At 41.3% G+C, this 18,128-nt stretch overlaps 1 protein-coding gene across 6 annotated transcripts in view; it reads left to right on the top strand.

Annotated features, from left to right (window-relative positions):
- The window catches only part of LOC112220177 (RNA-binding protein 45-like), a 36,188-nt gene that overhangs the window by 14,219 nt on the left and 3,841 nt on the right, over positions 1-18,128 (top strand). Inside the window, exons 7-10 of one of the 6 annotated variants that reach the window (XR_002948842.2) lie at positions 988-1,087; positions 1,338-1,495; positions 7,605-7,817; positions 14,567-14,649. Coding sequence is in view for 2 of the 6 variants with exons in the window: in XM_024381859.2 (XP_024237627.1) it covers positions 988-1,087; positions 1,338-1,495; positions 7,605-7,806 (460 nt within the window). In the remaining 4 variants the exon portion in view is untranslated. Of the gene's footprint in view, positions 1-987; positions 1,088-1,337; positions 1,496-7,604; positions 7,827-9,230; positions 9,518-14,566; positions 14,650-18,128 lie in introns of those variants that run through there. The other 5 variants (XR_002948841.2, XM_024381859.2, XM_024381860.2 and 2 more) reach the window with 5 other exon arrangements.

Here is an 18,128-nt window from a genome sequence, read left to right on the forward strand (position 1 = left end):
GCGATTGATTTATCGAAGTTTAATTTTGACAGTCTTGAACCACATAGTATGGATGGAAAAGCATTGTCAATTGCCAATTGATGATAATTTTTTTGTCACAGGGAAATGAAATGGCTAACATTTGAAAAACTTTGTCATTTAATCATTTACATTATATTTTTTAAATGTCAGTGGATAGTACCATGGAAATGGAATATCAAACACAAATTGCTATTTCCTTTTCAAATGGTCAGACATTATGCATACTCAATCATGAATATTATAATGCAATATCTTTTGCATTTCAATTAGAATTTTATCACATGCATACCCATTTACAAAAATGAATAGCACACATGATATTGATTTATCATTCTCCCATTTACATTTCCAATTGAGTTTAGTCAGCTAAATGCTTCCATATCTAAATACTTTCTTTTTTAAATTCTGACAACTGAGCAATGTAAAATATAAATATTTAGGAAATGTCGGCGAAGGCGCAGGATCTTGGAGTTATTTTTTATGTACAAAATCAAACGTCAGTGGCCGTTGGCCTATGGCAGTTCTAGTGTTAAAACTGGCCTTAAAACCCGTCTCTTTAGGAAAGCCTTCTTAGTTAAAGCTGTGTTCCTTGTCCGTTGAAGTGTCAACTGTGTTCTTTGTCAGTGGCCCAGGCTAGTTTGTCTCGTTTTAATTTATTTTATTGCACTCACTGCATTGTTTTTCAATGAAAGCGTGTTATATAAGTTATTGTTAATAGTGTTAACTACAATTGGATACACGCAGCTTAATTTCTCTCACAACCAGTTTCCCTAGAAGTAGCAGTACTCAAAAGAATACATGTTTTTTATCGATAGAATGAATGCATCAAATTGGATGTCTACTTTATGTGGTTGTCACTGTCCCTACCCGTCCTTTCGAGTACATTCTAGAAATGCTGAAAGATATATTTTTAAAAACAACTCCAGTGGGTCACCATTGTAAGACAATTGTCATGTCGTTTGTTAGTCCTGTCGGGAAGATGGCAATGCAGCTGGTTGCTGCTCAGATGATGTCAATGGTGTGGAATGGTCCTACCACCAGCCAGCAACTGATGAAGATGAGCACAGTAAGCAACGGTGTTTGTTACATAATGGAAACAGTGTTTGAATATACTTGCACTTTGCAGTTATTCTAGTATCAAGATTGGCATAGATCCTCAGAGGAGCTCACAACCTTTCCAAATAAACTTTTCATGGATTAAAACATCTAGTAGACAGGTTGTACATTTTCTAGATCGTAGATTTTCAATTATTTGCTTTTGGGATGTTGTTGTCCGCATGGGTACTCTGTTAATCTCTTGATGTGACGTGTCTCAGGGTTACCGCACAGCCTCTCCGATGCCCCGCGTCCAGACAGATGTATCACTTCCCTCCCTGAAGAACCTGGCACCCCCAGATAGCCGGGTTAAGGAGCGTCTCTTTGTGGTCTTCAGCCCTGCACCTCTTCCCATGGACGTCCTGGAAGATGTCTTCTGGTATGGAAGAACTTAAAATAGCTAAACTGAGTCCTTCAGTTCACAATGAGTCCTTGCACTGATAACAACACATTCATTGAAGGTCTTATAAATTGCTGCTTATCAACATTATTTTAATATTTGTAAACCAAGATAATTAAATACATGTATAAAGCCTGGTGTTCATGGTTTATATAGGATTAGGACCATCATTAGTCTTGTCCACCAGGCGGCTCGCTCTTTGTCGAACCGTCTGGATCCTGAGAGCCTCAGATAGCGACTTAGACAGAGCCTATGACAGGAGCGGGTAATATCCTCCCGCTTGAATTTAATTGACTGACCTCTGTCCATCACCATTTAGCATTCAACTTAGAACAGGGTTCAGGCAACTGGCACAATACATTATTTTATTGTATTTTATTCTCATCTTGGGGGGCCAAATAAAATGTACAGTACTTTCAGAAAGTATTCAGACGACTTGACTTTTTCCACATTTTGTTACGCTACAGCATTATTTTAAAATGGATATAACATTAAAAAGATTGTCATCAATCTACACACAATACCCCATAATGACAAAGCGAAAACAAGATTCTCTGGTCTGATGAAACCACGATTGAACTCTTTGGCCTGAATGCCAAGCGAATACCTCAGACTGTGGCAAATGTTCACCTTCCAACAGGACAACAACCAAATGCACACAGCTTAGGAGTGGCTTCAGGACAAGTCTGAATGTCCTTGAGTGGCCCAGCCAGAGCACGGAGTTGAATGCAAATGAACATCTCTGGAGAGACCTGAAAATAGCTTAGCAGCGATGCACCCGGTCCAACCTGACAGAGCTTGAGAGGATCTACAGAGAAGAATGGGAGAAACTCCCCAAATACAGGTGTGCCAAACTTGTAGTGTAATACTCAGTCGCTGCCAAAGGTGTAATCGCTGCCAAAGGGGCTTCAACAAAGTACTGAGTAAATGGTAAATGGTTTGAATACTTATGTAAATGTGATCTGTGAAACGCGAATCAGACCATCACCCCTGGTGAGACAAAACCACGACTCTTCAGTGAAGAGCACTTTTTGCCAGTCCTGTCTGGTCCAGCAACGGTGGGTTTGTGCCCATAGGTGACGTTGTTGCCGGTGATGTCTGGTGAGGACCTGCCTTACAACAGGCCTACAACCCCTCAGTCCAGCCTCTCAGCCTATTGCGGGCAGTCTGAGCACTGATGGAGGTATTGTGCGTTCCTGGTGGAACTCAGGCAGTTGTTGCTATCCTGTACCTGTCCCGCAGGTGTGATGTTCGGATGTATCAATCCTGTGCAGGTGTTACACGTGGTCTGCCACTGTGCTGTCCGTCCTGTCTCCCTGTAGCACTGTCTTACAGTACGGACATTGCAATTTATTGCCCTGGCCACATTCACAGTCCTCATGCCTCCTTGCTGCATGCCTACGGCATGTGCACGCAGATGAGCAGGGACCCTGGGCATCTTTCTTTTGGTGTTTTTCAGAGTCAGTAGAAAGGCCACTTTTATAGTGTCCTAAGTTTTCATAACTGACATTAATTGCCTACCCGTCTGGAAGCTGTAATTGTCTTAACAACCGTTCCACAGGTGCATGTTCATTCATTGTTTATGGTTCATTGAACAAGCATTGGAAACAGTTTTTAAATCCATGACAATGAAAATCTGTATAGTTATTTGGATTTTTACGAATTATCTTTGAAAGACCGGGTCCTGAGAAATTAACATTTCTTTTTGCTGAGTTTAGAACGTCCTCAACTCTTCTTGGAAGGCTTTCCACTGGATGTTGGAACTTTGTTGCGAGGACTTGCTTCCATCCAGCCACAAGCATTAGTGAGGTTGGGCACTGATGTTGGGTGATTAGACTTGGCCTCCAGTTTGCGTTTCAATTCATCCCAAAGGTTTTCGATAGGGTTGAGATCAGGGCTCTGTGCATGCCAGTCAAGTTCTTCCACACCGATCTTGACAAACCATTTCTGTATGGACCTCGTTTTGTGCATGGGGGCTTTGTCATGCTGAAACAGGAAAGGGCTTTCCCCACACTGTTGCCATAAAGTTGGAAGCACAGAATCATCTAGAATGTCATTGTGTGCTGTAGTGTTAAGATTTCCCTTCACTGGAACTGAGGGGCCTAGCCCAAACCATAAAAAAAAAAACAGCCCCAGACAATTATTCCTCCTCCACCCAACACTATGTAATGGAAATATAGACATTATGGACAGTATGTGGATATAATAAATAGGATATCTGAAGAATATGTGGATAGAATGGGAGATGTACAGCAATAGTTGAATAGGATGTACTAGAACACATTATATACATATGAAATGGATAAAACGGTATGTAAATATTTTTTAAGTGACCAGTGTTCCATGTACATAGAGCAGCAGCCTCTAAGGTGCAGGGATGAGTAACTGGGTTGTAGCCAGCTAATGACTAAGTTCAGTGCAGGGTACTGGGTGGAGGCCGGCTAGAGATGGCTATTTAACAGCCTTGAGATCGCTCGGTCCCAGCTTTGATGCACCTGTACTGACCTCGCCTTCTGGATGATACCGGGGTGAACAGGCCGTGGCTCGGGTGTCTGAGGTCCATTATTCATCCTCCACCAATCTTTACAGTTGGCACTATGCATTGGGATAGGAAGTGTTCTCCTGATATCTGCCAGATGGTGAAGCATGATTTATCACTCCAGAGAACCCATTTCCACTGCTCTGAAGTCCAATGGAGGCGAGCTTTACACCATTCCAGCTGACGCTTTGCATTGCGCATGATGATCTTAGGCTTGCTCGGCCATGGAAACCCATTTCATGAAACGCCCAATGAACCGTTCTTGTGCTGACGTTGCTTCCAGACGCAATTTGGAACTCTGTAGTGAGTTTTGCAACTGAGGACAGATTATTTTTACGCTCTACACCACTTGGCGGTCCAGTTCTGTGAGCTTGTGTGGCCTACCGCTGAGCTGTTGCTCCTAGATGTTTCCACTTCACAATAACAGCACTTCAAGTTGACTGGGCAGCTCTATCAGGGCAGAAATTTGACAAACTGACTTGTTGGAAAGTTTGCATCCGATGAACTCTTCAGTAAAGCCATTTTACTGCCAATGTTTGTCTATGGAGATTGCCTGGCTGTGTGCTTGATTTTATACACCTGTCAGCAACCGGTGTGCCTGAAATAGACGAATAGAGGAATCCAGTAATTTTGAAGGGGTGTATATACACTGCTCAAAAAAATAAAGGGAACACTAAAATAACACATCCTAGATCTGAATGAATGAAATATTCTTATTAAAAACGTTTTTCTTTACATAGTTGAATGTGCTGACAACAAAATCACACACAAATTATCAATGGAAATCAAATTTATCAACCCATGGAGGTCTGGGTTGGGGACACACTCAAAATTAAAGTGGAAAACCGCACTACCAGCTGATCCAACTTTAATGTAATGTCTTTAAAACAAGTCAAAATGAGGCTCAGTAGTGTGTGTGTGGCCTCCCCGTGCCTGTATGACCTCCCTACAACGCCCGGGCATGCTCCTGATGAGGTGGAGGATGGTCTCCTGAGGGATCTCCTCCCAGACCTGGACTAAAGCATCCGCCAACTCCTGGACAGTCTGTGGTGCAACAGTCTGGACAGTCTGTTGGTGGATGGAGCGAGACATGATGTCCCAGATGTGCTCAATTGGATTTAGGTCTGGGGAACGGGCGGGCGAGTCCATAGCATCAATGCCTTCCTCTTGCAGGAACTGCTGACACACTCCAGCCACATGAGGTCTTGCATTGTCTTGCATTAGGAGGAACCCCGGGCCAACCGCACCAGTATATCGTCTCACAAGGGGTCTGAGGATCTCATCTCGGTACCTAATGGCAGTCAGGCTACCTCTGGCGAGCACATGGTTGGCTGTGCGGCCCGCCCCAAAGAAATGCCACCCCACACCATGACTGACCCACCGCCAAACCGGTCATGCTGGGGGATGTTGCAGGCAGCAGAAGTTCTCCACGGCGTCTCCAGACTCTGTCACATGTGCTCAGTGTGAACCTGCTTTCATCTGTGAAGAGCACAGGGCACCAGTGGCGAATTTGCCAATCTTGGTGTTCTCTGGCAAATGCCAAATGTCCTGCACGGTGTTGGGCTGTAAGCACAACCCCCACCTGTGGACGTCGGGCCCTCATACCACCCTCATGGAGTCTGTTTCTGACCTGTTTGAGCAGACACATACACATTTGTGGCCTGCTGGAGGTCATTTTGCAGGGCTCTGGCAGTGCTCCTCCTGCTCCTCCTTGCACAAAGGCGGAGATAGCGGTCCTACTGCTGGGTTGTTGGCCTCCTCCACGTCTCCTGATGTACTGGCCTGTCTCCTGGTAGCGCCTCCATGCTCTGAACACTACGCTGACAGAGACAGCAAACCTTCTTGCCACAGCTCGCATTGATGTACCATCCTGGATGAGCTGCACTACCTGAGCCACTTGTGTGGGTTGTAGACTCCGTCTCATGCTACCACTAGAGTGAAAGCACCGCCAGCATTCAAAGTGACCAAAACATCAGCCAGGAAGCATAGGAACTGAGAAGTGGTCTGGTCACCACCTGCAGAACCACTCCTTTATTGGGGGATGTCTTGCTAATTGCCTATAATTCCCACCTGTTGTCTATTCCATTTGTACAATAGCATGTGAAATGTATTGTCAATCAGTGTTGCTTCCTAAGTGGACAGTTTGATTTCACAGAAGTGTGATTGACTTGAAGTTACATTGTGTTTTAAGTGTTCCCTTTATTTTTTTAAACAGTGTATATACACACTATTATACTACTAATATATATACACTGCTCAAAAAAATAAAGGGAACACTTAAACAACATGCCACTTAAACAACAAATATGCCTCTCTCTTTGCGCTGAGCATTAAGGAGATGGATTGGGGTTAAGGCCCTGCGACAGACGTCCAGGGCGTGTAATTGTACGCCAAGCTGCTTCACGCTACAGCTTCCAACACTCTACTCAGCAAACTGGATGCAGTTTATCACAGTGCCATCCATTTTGTCACTAAAGTACCACCCACCACTGCGACTTGTATGCTCTAGTCGGCTGGCCCTCGCTACATATTCGTCGCCAGACCCACTGGCTCCAGGTCATCTACAAGTCCATGCTAGGTAAAGCTCCGCCTTATCTCAGTTCACTTGTCACGATGGCAACACCCATCCGTAGCACGCGCTCCAGCAGGTGTATCTCACTGATCATCCCTAAAGCCAACACCTCATTTGGCCGCCTTTCGTTCCAGTTCTCTGCTGCCTGTGACTGGAACGAATTGCAAAAATCGCTGAAGTTGGAGACTTATCTCCCTCACCAACTTCAAACATCTGCTATCTGAGCAGCTAACCGATCGCTGCAGCTGTACATAGTCTATCGGTAAATAGCCCACCCATTTTTACCTACCTCATCCCCATACTGTTTTTATTTATTTACTTTTCTGCTATTTTGCACACCAATATCTCTACCTGTACATGACCATCTGATCATTTATCACTCCAGTGTTAATCTGCAAAATTTTAATTATTTGCCTACCTCATGCCTTTTGCACACAATGTATATAGACTCCCCTTTTTTTCTTTTTTTTTTCTACTGTGTTATTGACTTAGAGTTACACATGGAGTAAACAATTGTCTGTTCACACTGCTATGCTTTATCTTGGCCAGGTCGCAGTTGCAAATGAGAACTTGTTCTCAACTAGCCTACCTGGTTAAATAAAGATGAAATAAAAAATAAATAAAAAGGACTTGGGCTCCTGTCTCTATGGGCCGTCCTGGCTCGGTCAAGGCTTACTGTAGGAGGCTCTCTCTCACCTAGACTTTGGAACCTTGCTCCCTTAGTCGCAGAGCATCACACACTGTTTCCATGCTCTGGAAACGGTCGAAATTAACCTGGGGACGAGGTCACGACTGTACATGGTTTAACATACACGCACACACACAGACACACACACACACACACACACACACACACACACTGACTAATGTCCATAAAGACATACAATATTTAGTTACCTAATGGTTAACCAACTATTTCATAATGTTTTCTAAGCAATCAGGCCTAATAAAGTACTTACTGATGGTTCTTTCTGCAGTCGATTTGGTTCCCTTGTGGAGGTGCACCTCGTGCCTGGGAGGAACGTAGGCTACATGAAGTACGCAGAGAAAGAGAGTGCGGGCGACGCTATGGCTGCTTTGCATGGTAAAATGGTGAACGGCGTGAGGATGAAGGTGATGCTGGCTGACCCGCCCAGGGAACCAAGGGAGGAGTCCCACAAGCGCCCGCGGACATACTAGCCAATTCCTAGGTAAAAGAGGTAAGTCAGTTTCAAAGTTAAGATGTATGTATTTTGTTAATGCTAAATTAACATTGTTAACCTTAACCCTTAAATTATTAATTTTGTAAACCTTTTCAATTAGATTTTCTTAATTATGCATGTGTGTGTATTCCACTCTGACTAATACTGTGAAAATTAGGATAATGTTCTTTTAGTGTAAGCTATTTGAAACGACCGCCTGAAATTTCAGCCTATTAAGGTGGGATGGCGTTTTGGCCTTCCTGGTGACATCATCCAAACCTCTCTACCAATAACATCTGTTTTTCTGTTTCCCACTCCCTATTCAGACCATTCACTCCTACAATAAAAAATAATTGTTGCTTGTGAAAATGCTATTTGCTAAGAAGCTATTTTTGTTTTTCAATCAAAATGGTCAAAAATAATCACATTTAAAAGTGCTTAATTTTTACCCAGAAATGATTTAATATTGAGAGAAAAAAATGGCTGCATTGGACCTTTTTAAGTATTAGTTATATTTGATTTTACAACCAACTCAACATTTTTCATTTAAATTCGTGCAACGATTGCTTTTTTCGCGAATGCGATTTTGTTAAATCAACCCCCGTTTGGCGGAGTAGGCTGTGATTCAATGTTAAATTCACAGGCACCGCATTCATTATATGCAACTCAGGACAAGCTAGTTAACCTAGTAATATCATCAACCATGTGTAGTTAACTAGTGATTATGGGAAGATTGATTTTTTTTATAAGATAAGGTTAATGCTAGCTAGCAACTTACCTTGGCTCCTTGCTGCACTCGCGTAACAGGTTGTCAGCCTGCCACGCAGTTTCCTCGTGGAATGCAATGTAATCGGAGTCCAAAAATGCTGATTACGATTGTTATGAACTTGAAATCGGCCCCAATTAAACGGTCGATCTCTAGTACACATGAAATTGTGTAATTACGAACATTTTCCGCAACGTTATATTCCATTTTGTGCGACTCAAGCGGTTTCCCCTACGAGCTGTGCTGCTTCTCTGTGTAGCCTGCGTAGCATAGCTTGTCGAAGAAACCACTATTCCTTGCAAAACTGGTTTTGTTTACACTGGTCTCATAGCACCATAAACTAATATGTCTCATATGACACGCAAGCATTTCACTATACCTGCAATAACATCTGCTAAATATGCGACCAATAAAATGTTATCTGAAAGTTTGACAAAAATGGTACAATGATTAATTACAGCGTGATTACACACTTCCAAAGGGTAGTATTGTCTAACGGAGCGCGTGGCCTGAGTTTGGTGAGACTACCCAAAGGTTTACTCCCTCAGATCAGATTGATGGCGGCTGGTAGTCACAGTTTGAATTGAGTGACAATGCCAGAGAAGGCGTTAGAAGCCACATGTCTCACTGTACCCTGAATGTTTTTGTTTCTGCAGAGGTGACCACGGACATGACCACGGACATGACTGGACATGACAACGGACATGACTGGACATACTGAGACGATGACACTACCAACTACTACAGACATTGATTTCTGTACCTTTTTGTGACATTGCCACTAGCATCAAACTTGCAAGACGTTTCTTTTCATAATGTGAGGTATGATATCAGTTAGGACTTACAGTAGTGTAGTCACAGTTAATACTACTTACGATATATACTCAAGCTTGTTCACCATGTATGTACCCTGAATTGCTCAATAAACAAAGGGATAAGTTTGTCTGGTCTGTTAATCATTGATTGCATTTCAGACACCATAATATCTCTATTATACAACGGGTTGGTCTAATCCTAAATGCTGGTTGGTTAAAACCACATTCCAGCCGGTGTCTATTCCACAAGTTAACACTGGCTAAATCTATGATGTTAAAATGCCTATTTACTCTGTTCAATCTGACTGCGCAATCCACTGTCTCATCTGCCCATCTAGGCAAATGATAAAGTTGATCTCCAATATAAAAAGCATCTAGACATTCTCACATTCTTTTAGACTAACATTTTGTTTTCAGCAGCGGGGATTTGTATAAACCTTGCTGTCTGTCTCCAACGTGCAACAGCTGCCCCATAGTAATGAACGTGTCGGAACGAGACAGGCGTTTTTCAGCCAGTCGAAATCGTGAATGGGCTAGCATAATGTTTTTGTATATATACAAAGATGTGAATTTTGAAAAAACGTCAAACGAAATGAAGTGCAGCTAGTTTGATGTCTTGCCAGCTTCAGTTTGAAGTGATTGTGTTAACTTCTTATGGCTGAGGTCCCGTGAACGGGATTGATATGACAGCAGCCAGTGAAAATGCAGGGCGCCAAATTCAAACAGAAATCTCATAATTAAAATTCCTCAAACATACATGTATTTTACAACATTTTAAAGAAACTTGTTAATCCCACCAGTGTCCGATTTCAAAAAGGCTTTACGACGAAAGCACACCAAACGATTTATGTCAGTACCTAGTCACAGAAAAACACAGCCATTTTCCCAGCCAAATAGTCACAAAAAGTAGAAATAGAGAAAATGAATCACTAACCTTTGATCTTCATCCGATGACACTCATAGGACTTCATGTTACACAATACATGTATGTTTTGTTTGATAAAGTTCATATTTATATCCAAAAATCTCAGTTTACATTGGCACGTTACGTTCAGTAATGTTTTGCTTCCAAACATCCCGTGTTTTTGCAGAGCCACATCAATTTACAGAAATACTCATAATAAACATGGATAAAAGATAGAAGTGTTATGCATTGAGCTTTAGATAAACTTCTCCTTAATGCAACCGCTTTCAAAAAAGCTTTACTGAAAAAGCACACCATGATATAATAGAGAGACCAGAACAAGCCATACAGATATCCGGCATGTTGTGGAGTCAACAGAAGTCAGAAATAGCATTTATAAATATTAACTTACCTTTGATCTTCATCAGAATGCACTTCCAGGAATTCCAGTTCTAGAATAAATGTTTGTTTTGTTCGATAAATTATGGACTTTATGTCCAAATACCTCCTTTTTGTTCGAGCCTTTAGTTCACAAATCCAAATTCACGACGTGCAGGACAGACAAAGTCCAAAAATTCCATTACAGTTCGTAGAAACATGTCAAACGATGTATAGAATCAATCTTTAGGATGTTTTTAACATGTCTTCAATGTTTCAACCGGTGAATTCCTGTCTTTAGAAATGCAATGGAACGCAGCTACCTCTCACGGGAGTGCACGTGATCAGCTCATGGGCTTCTGGCAGACCTCCTACTCAATCAGCTCTTATTCTCTCTTCCTTCACAGTAGAAGCCTGAAACAAGGTTCTAAAGACTGACATCTCGTGGAAGCCTTAGGAAGTGCAATTGGACCAAATTTACACTGTCTTGGATAGGCAAAGTTGAAAAACTATAAACCTCAGATTTCCCACTTCCTGGTTGGATTTCTACTCAGGTTTGTGCCTGCCATATGAGTTCTGGTATACTCACAGACATTCAAACAGTTTTAGAAACTTCAAAGTGTTTTCTATCCAAATCTACTAATAATATGTGAATCTTAGCTTCTGGGCCTGAGTAGCAGGCAGTTTACTCTGGGCACCTTATTCATCCAAGCTACTCAATACTGCGCCCAAGCCATAAGTTAACTGGGTTGTTGGCTCTCTGAACAACCATGTCCTGATGTGAGAGCACATTTTCTATGCCAGGTCGAAATTGAGCCTCATTAGCTCATTGTTAAATACATAAATGTTACTAGACAACAGCTTATGCAAATTCAGCTACTTTGTTGTTATTCTGGCTGCACTGTTTGACCTGACTGTAAATTATCTATAGTTGGCTGGCTAGCAAGCAAGGAATAATAATTTTGCCAGCCAGTATGTCAATGGAACATTTAGAACGAATGACTGGGTGACGTGTATATTGATACAGAACAAAAAGGCTGAACGACTGGGTCGCTACCCGGCTTGGGTAGCAAACCTAGATTTGTGTGAAGACTATATATCCTTTTCGGGCATTATCACTTAATGATAATACGCTAAGCATTCTAAGCTACGGGAGGGTCTACTCCTACAATTTTGGGCCGATTGTTCATTTTATGCTCAAAAGAAGTGCGTCATCCTCTTGCATCCATTAGGCTACTTTATATCCCGCTGTATTTTATTTTTGTTGACAAGGCAAAGCCTATTAAAGTGCTGGTCTAGCTACTCGAGTATAACAATCATCACTCCCAGATGAACATGATTCACTTCTCGCCCAGTCCCTAGGAGACATGGAGCCATTTGGATCGTGAGCTGAAAGAGGAGAGTTGACAGGAGGAGACGTTGGGGCCCTTGCTAGTGGTTAGATGAGTGCCATTTGGGCTGCAAAGCTCACTGGGCAAAGGGCTTTTAACTATCTAAGATTACACTTGTTATTATTATATGATTATTAGTTAATTTTTTTGTGTTTGGAATGGCACTGTTACTACGGGATATGATGCTGTTATAAAGCATTTGATGTAAGTGTTGGAAGGCCCCAAATGTTAATTGACTGGACATTCCATATTACCATGGCAAATTATGCGTCACAATAGTAATGTAAAAAAAAAATGCAATCCACTATGGTCTTACGTCAGCGCGTCGATTCCGCCTCCACTGATTGAGAAACGAGAGCTGTGGAGGAGTGACGCTGTCTGACATGAGACGATGGCGATCCACAGTACAGTATCAACTGCGCTGCTGGACTTATAGTCTAGGGTGGGCCCTTGCGCAAAATCTTCAACAGCCTCTGACATGTTTTCCCCAACTCTTAAACTAACCCTCAAATGCAAGGTATATAATGTGACACCAACTCCAGTCTCAGGCAAGGTAAAAATCCAATACAACAGTGACACCCTTTTGTATTTTTTATGTATTGTGGTGGCAGCATCATGTTATGGGGATGCTTGTCACTGGCAGGGACAGTGTCGTGTTCATGAGTGGTCCAGTCTCAGCCCTGAATCCAAACCAAATTTACAGAGCCTGACCAATTTTGACAAAAACAATAGATATACAGATAGCTGCCAAAATAAAGGAAAAACTTGAGTAAATGTATGGAGTCATAGCCAATTCAAAAGTCGAATGGGCGCGAGCAAGATGAAACGTAATTGCGCGAGTAAAAACGAGTCAAAAGAGAAGAAATGTAGTCGAGCAGAGGACGGGTTCACACGAGCGCAGGCCAGCGTGGTGTGCACAAATTTAACTTGAGCGCTTGCAAGTGTGACTTTAAGTGCGCAGAACCACATTGCCATATGCAGTAAATTATTTTGAGGCCAGAGGCTTTTGTTCCCTTGAAGAAATACTTCAAGACATCCCCACAGATCTCCTCTCACCAATTTTCCTGTTTGCTCTCCAAAATCCATTTTGCTCTCGCAACTGCTTAGTATCTTTTTATACCAGGAAAGTTCTAGCCAGTGAATATAGCCTGTAGCAGTCTACTGAAACGCAAATGGTCAGGTTTTTGGGCCAGTCATGGCTTGAGTGATCTCTTACCGCTTTTTTGACCACAGAAGATGGAAGGGGATGGTGAACGATGGCTGATGTAAGTTTGATTCGTTTTTCACTAGAGAAACCGACCAGCTAGCTAATCAACTATGATTTCAAATTTGAATGTAGTTATTTTGTCTTTTGTTATTAAAGCAGGCTATTGATGAGCCAAGCTAGGTTAATGTCAGTTAGCTAGAAAGCGAACTAGCTAATGTTAGTCAGCTAACATTTAACCCTGTGGTTTAACCAAAGGTAGTATCGTTTTCTATAGTCTCTGGTTTAACTAAGAGCAATGTAGATATGTTGAGGAAGGGTTTAATAGAGGAGGAGGACTTGGAAGACCAGCATGACTGAGTGGCAGGAGAGGGGGGAGCAAGGGGCCCCAGGATCTTGTTTCCTTTGAGGAGTTTATAAGTTTGGTTGGCTCTCATGTTACTGAGAAATGTGATTATCATTACGACTTGATGCGGTGGTACATAGATTTAAAAAAAAAAATCTATGACACGTATGTTTCTTTAATTGAAATGTATGTAATAAAAATTTTAAAAATCACCATTTCATGGTGTGTCTAAGTTGTTACAGTATGTCTGATATTTGTCTCAAACATTGTTTCCCCCTGCTGGTGTCAAGGTCGGACCAGGTCTCATGAGATTTTATCTCAATGAGACTAACTTGAATAAATAAAGGTATACAGTTTTGCTTTGGTACTGCAGTTCAGTTTAGCTGATACCTGGCCCAGAAAGAATAATTTCCATTGGCGGCCAGATTTGAAATTTCCTTCATCACCTTTTTCCACAAAATACCCACTGAATTATTCAGTTAATTATTACAGAGGCCGAAAGTGTGTGTGTGTATATATATATATATATATATGTGTCTGTGATTAATATATATATATATTAATCACATAGACTTAAGTTATTTTATATTCATCCAATGTCTCATGTTTTTGTTGCTGCTTGCGCTGAGTGCTAGTGCCATGCGCATCCAGTATAAACTGGATGCAACCTGGAATCGGCGTGAGTAGATTACCTTGAAAACAACAGTCGGACATCTTGTACACAGTCTTGAGTTTTTATTATTCCTCATTTGGGGGGGGGGGATAATGAGAACATACAGGGAAGACCCTCACTGGGGGAGCCAAACGGGTCAGGCTCCGAAACAAATGATAGGGAATATTTATAACCGCTAGCCTCATACTTCGAGATTTAATAACTTTTACCCTTGTCGGTTTTTGTGCAATAAATGAGAATGACCTCAAATCATTTCGATCTCCATCCCTCTTTCCATGCAGGTCCATTGTCACTAATATGTGGTGTTGAAGTTTGTCTCTGCTCAGCTGACAGACAGGAGATACAGGGATCCATTCTGTTCCAAGTAGGTTACATTGGCTTTCCTCTATACACAGCACTCTGGGGACTACTCCAAGTATTGGTATTTTATTAGGAACCCCATTAGCTGTTGTAAAAGCAGCAGCTACTCTTCCTTGGTTACACACAAAACATGAAACAATACAGAACATCATTGGACAAGGACAGAACTACATACATTTTTTAAAAGGCACACATAGTCTACATATCAACACATACACAACTATCTAGGTCAAGTAGGGGAGAGGCGTTGTGAGGTGTTGCTTTCTGTTATTTGAAACCAGGTTTGCTGTTTATTTGAGAAATATGAGATGGAAGTTCCATGCAATAAGGGCTCTATATAATACTTTGTTTTCTTGAATTTGTTTGGATTTGGGGACTAAAAAAAGATCCCTGGTGGCATGGCTGGTGGGATAAGTGTGTGTCAGAGCTGTGTGTAAGTTGACCATGCAAACAATTTGGGATTTTCAACACATGAATGTTTCTTATAAAAATAAGTGATGCAGTCAGTCTCTCCTCAACTCTTAGCCAAGAGAGACTGGCATGCATAGTATTTATATCAGCCCTCTGATTACAATTAGGAGCAAAACGTGCTGCTCTGTTCTGGGCCAGCTGCAGCTTTATTAGGTCTTTCTTTGCAGCACTGGACCACACGACTGGACAATAATCAAGATCCAAGCACTAAAGCAATGATTTGTACCAAATACAATGCTCTTAGTTTTAGAGATGTTCAGGACCAGTTTATTACTGGCCACTCATTCCACAACAAACTGCAACTATAAGGGTTTCAGTGACTTCATTAGCTGTTGTTGCTGATGCGTATATGGTTGAATCATCAGCATACATTGAGACACATTCTTTGTTTAACGCCAGTGGCAAGTCATTGGTAAAAATAGAAACGAGTAGAGGGCCTAGAGAGCTGCCCTGCAGTACACCACACTTTGCATGTTTTACATTAGAGACGCGTCCATTAAAGAAAATACTTTGAGTTCTATTAGACTGCCATATCGTGGATTCAGAGCTGAGGTTGAAAAGCCATAGCACTTAAGTGTTTTCAACAACAGGTTATGGTCAATAATATCAAAGGCTGCACTGAAATCTAACAGTACAGCTCCCACGATCTTATTATTATCAATTTCTTTCAACCAATCATCAGTCATTTGTGTCAGTGCAGTAAATGTTGAGTGCCCTTCTCTATAAGCATGCTGAAAATGTGTTGTTAATTTGTTTACAGAGAAATAGCATTGTATTTGGTCAAACACCATATTTCCAAAAGTTTGCTAAGAGCTGGCAGCAAGCTTTATAAGTCTGCTGTTAGACCCAGTAAAGGTCGCTTTACCACTTGGGTAGCGGGAATACTTTGGCTTCCCTCCATGCCTGAGGACACAGACTTTCCTCTATGATCAGATAAAAAATATGACAGGAGTGACATAGAGTCAGCTACCATCCTCAGTAGCTTTCCATCTAAGTTGTCAATGCCAGGGAGGTTTGTCATTATTGATTGTTAACGATCATTTTTCCACCTCTCCCACACTAACTTTACAAAATTCAAACTTGCATTGTTTTTATTTCATTTGTTTTTGTTTTAATGCTTGAATATAATTGCTCACTGTTTGTCATGGGCATTTCCTGCCTAAGTTTGCCAACTTTGCCAATGGAATTATCGTTAAAATAATTGGCGATATCAAATGGTTTTGTGATGAGACATCTGATTCGATGAAAGATGGTGTTGAATTTGTCTTTCTGTCCATAATTTCACTTAACCTCTTTTAGATCAGTGTCCCGCTAGGATTCCACTACGACAACATCCGGTGAAATTGCAGAGCGCGAAATACAGAAAACGTAATATTAAACATTCATGAAAATACAAGTGTCATACATCATTTAAAAGCTTAACTTGTGAATCCAACAGCGTTCAGATTTCAAAAAGGCCTTACGGCGAATGCATTCGATTGTCTGAGGACCGTACCCCACGCCAAAATACTTTTCCAAACCAGCACAGGTGTCAAAAAATGCCAAATGGAGATTAAAATAAATCACTTTTGAAGATCTTCCTCTGTTTGCAATTCCAAGGGTCCCAGCTACACAATGAATGGCCGTTGTGTTCAATAAAGTCCTTCTTTATATCCCAAAAATGTCCATTTAGTTGGCGCCCTTGATTTAGTAATCCACTCGTTCAACATGCATACAAACAAATCCAAAACGTTATCGGTAAAGTTTGTCCAAACAAGTCAAACGATGTTTCTAATTAATCCTCAGGTATTCTAATATCTAAATAAACTATAATATTTACGACGGAGAATAGTATGTTCAATAGGGAAGATAAATAACGAAAAGCGCGTTCTCGTTCACGAGCGCAACAAGACTGTTTTTCTAATGCGGGACACCTTGGAAAAACTACAAATAAGCCTGAAACCCTTTCTAAAGACTTGACAACTAGTGGAAGCCATAGGAACTGCAATCTGGGAGCAATTATTTTGTATTTCCCATAGGCTGGCATTGAAATGGCCTGTGACCTCACTAAAAAACATTTTGGGTGGATTCTCCTCGGGTTTTCGCCTGTCATATTAGTTATGTTATACTCAGACATGCTTTTAACAGTTTTAGAATCATCAGAGGGTTTTCTATCCAATGCTACCAATTATATGCATATCCTAGCTTCTGGGCCTGAGTAACAGGCAGTTTACTTTGGGCACGTAAGTCATCTGAAATTCCGAACAAAAACCAGTCTCCCGAAAAAGTTTACTTGAGTACTTTTTTTCCCCATCATTCCTTATATCATTGATCTTGGTTTCATAAAAGTTTATTCTTTTTGTTGAGTTTAATCACATAATTTCTCAATTTGCAGTAAGTCAGCCAGTCAGATGTACAGCCAGACTTATTAGCCACTCCTTTTGCCCCATCTCTTTCAACCATACAATTTTTTAATTCCTCATCAATCCATGGAGCCTTAACAGTTCTAACAGTCAGTTTCTTAACAGGTGCATGTTTATCAATAATTTGATGTAGCAATTTCATAAATTCATCAAGTGCAGTGTCTGGATGCTCATTAATCACATCAGACCAACAAATATTCCACATAAATCACAGCAAAATCTTTTGAATGATCTCTTATATACTTATTTACACCCAGTTGTTGGTCCTTTAGCTTTCCTGGATAAAGCCACTATATTGTGATCACTGCATCCAATGTGTATGGATAGAGCTTCAGAACAAAGTTCTACAGCATTAGTAAAAATGTGATTGATAATGTGGTTGAACTTGTTCCTGTAGTGTTTGTAAAACACCCTGGTAGATTGATTAATAACCTGAACCAGATTACAGGCACTGGTTACATTAGGAAGCTTCCTCTTGAGCAGACAGCTTGATGAAAACCAGTCACTGTTCAGGTCCCCAAGAACCTGCAACCACAACACTTCAATAACACTTGACATTAGATATTCTCTAAGCATTACAGGGATATGGCTCTGAATGAATATATATATA

Source organism: Oncorhynchus tshawytscha, linkage group LG07, assembly GCF_018296145.1.
Source record: "Oncorhynchus tshawytscha isolate Ot180627B linkage group LG07, Otsh_v2.0, whole genome shotgun sequence".
Lineage (NCBI taxonomy): Eukaryota > Metazoa > Chordata > Actinopteri > Salmoniformes > Salmonidae > Oncorhynchus > Oncorhynchus tshawytscha.